Source organism: Ursus maritimus, unplaced genomic scaffold (assembly GCF_017311325.1).
Source record: "Ursus maritimus isolate PB19 unplaced genomic scaffold, ASM1731132v1 scaffold_36, whole genome shotgun sequence".
NCBI classification, from domain to species: domain Eukaryota; kingdom Metazoa; phylum Chordata; class Mammalia; order Carnivora; family Ursidae; genus Ursus; species Ursus maritimus.
Genome location: NW_024426230.1, coordinates 428,160 through 434,088, shown reverse-complemented (window position 1 = coordinate 434,088; position 5,929 = coordinate 428,160). Strand labels below are relative to the sequence as shown.

At 47.3% G+C, this 5,929-nt stretch overlaps 1 protein-coding gene across 1 annotated transcript; it reads right to left on the bottom strand.

Annotated features, from left to right (window-relative positions):
- Nucleotides 1-586: 586 nt before the first annotated feature.
- On the bottom strand, nucleotides 587-4,316 carry LOC103681531 (olfactory receptor 5AU1). The gene is given in 2 exon segments (XM_008711126.2): nucleotides 587-1,785; nucleotides 1,788-4,316. Coding segments are annotated over 2 exon segments (933 nt in total). The 5' UTR covers nucleotides 2,587-4,316; the 3' UTR covers nucleotides 587-1,651.
- Nucleotides 4,317-5,929: the final 1,613 nt, after the last annotated feature.

Sequence of the window (5,929 nt, the reverse complement as noted above, 5' to 3'; positions counted from 1 at the left end):
TATGAAAGACTAACAGTAAACTTGACAAATAAAAGGCCAAATTTCCACTAAAAGTCAGGAACAAGTTCAGCGTCCGGATCTCTGAGGACGTGTCGGTGTACAGCACCGTCTTCCCTCCTAATTCTGCACAGTTGAGAGAAGGGATAAAATGTAATACGATGGGAAACTATTAAAGGCTGGATCAGAGTCCGTGGGCTGCATCTGTGGGGAAAGGGTCTTTATGAAGCTAAACGGCAGAGGTAGGGAGACTTCGCTGACCCAGGCAGCACCGGATGGATGCACTGGGCCGAGGCAGACCTCCCAGCCAAGCACACCGCGTTTCTTTTCTTCCCATTTATCAGTGGGTACAGAGATCCCAGGAACATCGTGTTTGATTGAGCTCCCTCTCAGTGATTCCTCTTATTTAAAAAGGTTTCATTTAGGGGCATTTGGGTGACTCAGTCAGTTAAGCGTCCAACTCACGGTTTTGGCTCGGGTCATGATCTCAGGCTCATGAGATCGGGCTCCAGTCAGGCTCTGAGCTCAGCATGGAGTCTGCTTGTCCCTCTCCCTCTGCTTCTCCACTGCCCCCACCCAGTAAATAAATAAATAAATAAACAAATAAATAAATAAATAAATGAATAGGTTTAATTTAATTCAATCACGACTTACAAGTTATCAAGAATAGAATGCGAGCAGAGAGAGCTAGCCTGTAAGAAAGGCAAAACATGTCCTCTCTCTCACTTTGTGAGAGCTTAGGGTCTGCTATAAAGGAAAAAGTGAGGAAGCATATAGACGCTGACCATGTTCTGAACGATTTCTCTGCAGTATTTAATTGAATACTTAATTTAAAACTCACCCAAGTTAAAAGGGGAAAGGTCTATGACTCAGAAAAGTGAAGTAAGTTGCCCAAGTTTATCCAGTTTGAAAGGGACCAAGTGGCTATTTGGCCTGGGGGCGGGGAGGGGGACTTCAACAAAGACAATAAAACATCACGTGAACATTTGAAGTTGTTAACAGTATCATTCAAATAACCAGACAATCAGGAGTCCGTTTTTACAAAGAGGAGACTGTACAGAAAGGGGGAATTTCCCCAAGCAGTCCCAGTCTTCAACTTAGTCAAGGAGAGACTTTATTCTGAAGAATATAAACGTCAGTTTCTAAAATAAAGTATTCACAAACATGGAAATACGAGTCAAGCTTCTGAACAGGGGCATAGCTAAATCTTGCCAACGGGTCAAATTCTGCCACAAGCAGACACTGCCTTCTCAATTCTGGTTATTCTCTCTGATATCACCAACTCTTTCTGTGGCCCGGGGCCCCAGCGACCGGAGTGCTTGCCGGTTATTCACAGGGAGGAGCGTGGACATGTGCTCGGGTTGGCACCGCGTAAGGTGAAGTTTCCTTGGCTGGCTGGCTTTTCGTTCTTTCTTTCTGTCTTTCCATCTTTCTTTTAAGATGTTATTTATTTATTTGAGAGAGAGAGATGGCACAAGCAGGGGGTGGGGAAGGGAGGGGCCAAGGCAGAGGGAGAAGCAGGCTCCCCACTGAACAGGGAGCCGGACGTGGGGCTCGATCCCAGCCAGAGCTAAAGGCAGCCGCTTAACTGACTGAGCCACCCAGGCGCCCCTCCTTTGGCTTTCTAAAGATACGTGGTAACGGGTTGAGAAGATCATTCCATCATTTTCCTGCCCCAAACCTTTCTTAAAGCTTCCTTCACATCCTTGTTTCTCAAGGAGTAAATAAGGGGGTTCAGCATTGGGATTACCACTGTGAAGATGACAGCAACTATGCGGTCTTGGGTAATGAGTAGCTGGACCTGGGGCGCAGGAACATAAAAAGCGTGGTGCCATAGAAGAGGCACGCGGCCGTGAGGTGGGAAGCACAGGTGGAAAAGGCCTTGCACCTGCCCTGGGCTGAGTTCATTCTCAGGATGGAGATGAGGATTAAGAGGTAGGAGACCAAGATGGTGAGGGTGCAGCTTAAAAGGTTGAAACCAGCAAAAATGAAAAGCAGGACCTCACACAGCGAGGTGTCCGCACAAGACAGAGACAAGATAGGGGGTCCGTCACAGAAGAAGTGAGTGACTACATGGGCACCACAGAATTTCAGACTAAAGATACAGCTTGTGTGGATAAGAGAATTGAGAAATCCTGCACCATAGGAGCCCACGATCAAAGAGATACAGATCTCACGAGACACGGTGAGTGGGTAGAGCAGGGGGTTACAAATGGCGGCAGAGCGGTCATAGGCCATGGCGGCAATGAGATAGCACTCGCTGGTGGCGAAACCCGCGTAGAAGAACATCTGGGCCATGCAGCCAAAATAGGAGATCACCTTCCTCTTGGCCAAGAAGTTCACCAGGGTCTGGGGGACAACCGTGGAGGAGCAGCGGAAGTCCAAGAAGGACAGGCTCTTCAGGAGGGAGTACACGGGCGTGTGCAGAGCGGCGCTCACGTGGATCAGAAGGAACACGACCAGGTTTCCCAGCACCGTGATGGTGTCCACGCCCAGGAACGCGGTGAAGAGCAGCTTCTGGAGCCGGGGGTCACCAGTGAGGCCCGAGAGCTCGAACACAATCTCTCGGCTCAGGTTTGCCCCTTCCATATTTCTCTAGTGCCCTGGCGTGCGGAAAGAGGGGACCACCTGAAATGAGGGGCAACCCCCAGGGGCTCTCAGCTGGATTTGGTTCTGCTGCAGCCGAGGGCAGCTGTCTGAAGATTGGCCTCACTGTGGAAGTCGTTCGTAGGTAGAACTCTGCCATAGAGAACGTCTCCTCCTCTTGGTTGTTTGGTTAGTTCGTAAGCATTCCTAGAGCAGGAGTGAAAAATAGAAAAGAAATGTATCCGATTTGGTCTCTCGGCGATCTTAAGAAGTTCTAAATACTGACACAGTTACTTAGGAAATATGTGTTGATGGCTGAGCTCTGTGTTCTTCCTGCCAGAAATTCAGAAGTGTCTGTCTTTAGGAAGCTTACATTCCGGAGATAATATATTTTGTGTTAAAGCACACAGGCTCTGGCACCAGACTGCCAAGGTTCCAAGCCGGGACCTCACACTCACTAGCTGTGTAACCTTGGGAATGTTCCTTAACCTCTCTGAGTTTCAGTTTTCTCATCTGTAAAATAGGGATAATAAGCACCAATCTCGAAAGACTGTTTTAAGAATTCAATGAGTTAATCCACGTAAAGCCCTTGAACAAAGTCTGGCATGTTAAGAAAGTTCAAAGAATGTTAGCTTTGATTATTCTCATTGGAGAGACAGACCTAGAGCATAACTAAATATGGTCAATAAAATGAAACAATGACAAAATTTGGCAAGCAACCCACCACCAAACAACGCAGACAGAGACATGTGCGCTGAGCAAGAGTGCCTGAAAAGGCCTTCAGAGGACCCTCAGTGTTCTAGAGGAGTCGAAGGCGGTTTATTGGCTCAGCTCTACAATGGCCTCTGAACTTAGCACAAGTTAAGCACTACCGTGAGTTCTCACAGTGATGAGGGTTGGGGATGCGGAGAGATGGGGATGGTATAGGGCCGTGAAGAGCAAACCCAGACCTTGCCCTTGGAAGCATCCTTTGCAGAGTCTCAAGTCATTTCCAAGGAAAAGGTTCACCCTGGACTTGAAGGTCCTTGGGGCCAGAGGGGAAGGAACAGCTCCTCCCCAGGACTGAGGCTTTGTAAATGTCTCCCGTTCGGAGAATGAACAAGGCCGTGCGTGTCCCACCTAAACACCATACTCTTTTCCGCTCCATTGGCTGCTCTGCTGCCCGTGTTTCTGAATTACCTCTGGGTTCTGCAGTCCGTTAAGCACTCCATGCTCTTTGGTGAGGACCCACAGCTGCGAAGACTTTGAAGCCAGCAGATGTGACCGGGTACGATGGAAGAGTGCAGAAGTGAGCCCCCTCCTCCTACCCTGAGGAGTGTAAGTGATAATGTGGATGATGTTGGGAGGATTTGGGAGAGGAGAGCTAGCTTGAGAAAAGCTTCGAATGTATCCCACTGGTAGAGTTTCCAGAATCATCTAACTACCAGGGCAGGAGAAGACTCGAAACATATGGATAACTAAACTTGACGGTCAAGTAGATAACAAAGGCACGATGGCTACTGGGAGAGCGCTGCGAATGGTGACAAGAAGAAAGCATTGTAATGCCCGAAGAGGTCACATGCCCCACTGAAGTTGAGACACTCAAAATATAAGAGGGCAAATTTGAATACAGAGCCTTGGTAACTTCTTTTAAAGCACGCGGAGCATAACTCGGTGATTTATTTGATGTTACTGAGATGTAACATTCAGTCATTCTTTTATTTATTTATTTATTTATTTATTTATTTATTTATTTATTTATTTGAGGGAGGGAGGGAGAGAGCGAGAGCGAGAGCGAGAGGAGAGCATGTGTGAGCGCAGTGGGAGGGACAGAGGGAGCCAGAGAGAATCCCAGGCAGACACCTCGCTGAGCACTGAGTGCAGAGCCCAATGTGGGGCTCAATCTCACAATCCTGAGATCAGGACCTGAGCCAAAACTCAAGAGTCAGATGATTAACCAACTGAGCCACCCAGGCGCCCCCATTCAGCTATTCTTTTTTTTTTTTTTTTAAGATTTTATTTATTTATTTGACAGAGAGAGAGACAGCCAGCGAGAGAGGGAACACAAGCAGGGGGAGTGGGAGAGGAAGAAGCAGGCTCTTAGTGGAGGAGCCTGATGTGGGGCTTGAACCCAGAACGCTGGGATCACGCCCTGAGCCGAAGGCAGATGCTTAACCACTGCGCTACCCAGGCGCTCACCATTCAGCTATTCTTAAACTAATAGCTGCTAGTTTATAATAAACCCCATGATTGTAGGGGTGTGGGCAGCCCTAGATTTGGGTTGCAAATGTCACTGGCTCCATTGGTTTCAAAAGCCAACCCAACTTCAAAGCAAATTACAAGGCCTTCAGAGAAATGACCGTAAAAATCCCAGGAGGAATAACTTACAGGAACTTCAAGGAAGCTGAGAAATGGTTGTTAGGAGTGGAGTAGGACTTCTTTTTTTTTTTCTTTTTTTTTTTAAGATTTTATTTATTTGATAGAGAGCACAAGCAGGGGGAATGGCAGGCAGGGGAGAAGCAGACTCCCCACTGAGCGGGGAGCCTGACTCAGGGCTCAATCCCAGGACCCCGGGATCACGACCTGAGCTGAAGGCAGATGCTTACCTGACTGAGCCACCCAGGTGCCCCTGGAGTAAGACTTCTTGAGATCCAACTTCACATCTTCCCTCAATAGACTGTTCAGTGTGGGTAACTGGCCTGCAAGTATCTCTCTCACGAAAAGAATGCACAACAGCTGAAAGTGGGAATGTGGTCAATGGTCAGGATAGCAGAGATAAGGTGGGGAGGGGGGATGGGACGGGATAGGGTGGTGGGGAATACAGTGGGTAGCTGATCAGAGGCTCCAGGTTCATTAATTGCTTTAAATCCACTCTCTCTCTTCCCCTCCACTTTCCCCTCTCATCTCTCTTCTCCAATCTGCACTAAATTCAGAATTATTCAGAATATAAAGAGTAAGCCAAGCAAGGGATGGTGAAGAAATTGACATCTCTGTCAGTTTTTCAAAGGACGCTGGAATAACCACTATTTCATAATTGCTTTAAATCCACTCTCTCTCTTCCCCTCCACTTTCCCCTCTCATCTCTCTTCTCCAATCTGCACTAAATTCAGCATTATTCAGAATATAAAGTAAGCCAAGCAAGGGATGGTGAAGAAATTGACATCTCTGTCAGTTTTTCAAAGGACGCTGGACATTATTCAGAATATAAAGTAAGCCAAGCAAGGGATGGTGAAGAAATTGACATCTCTGTCAGTTTTTCAAAGGACGCTGGAATAACCACTATTTCTGTTGGCTACAGTTTGTACCTGTGAATGAAAACTAAGAAGAAAACTTAAGGGTGGTCTTTTCACATGGAAATGGATTGGGG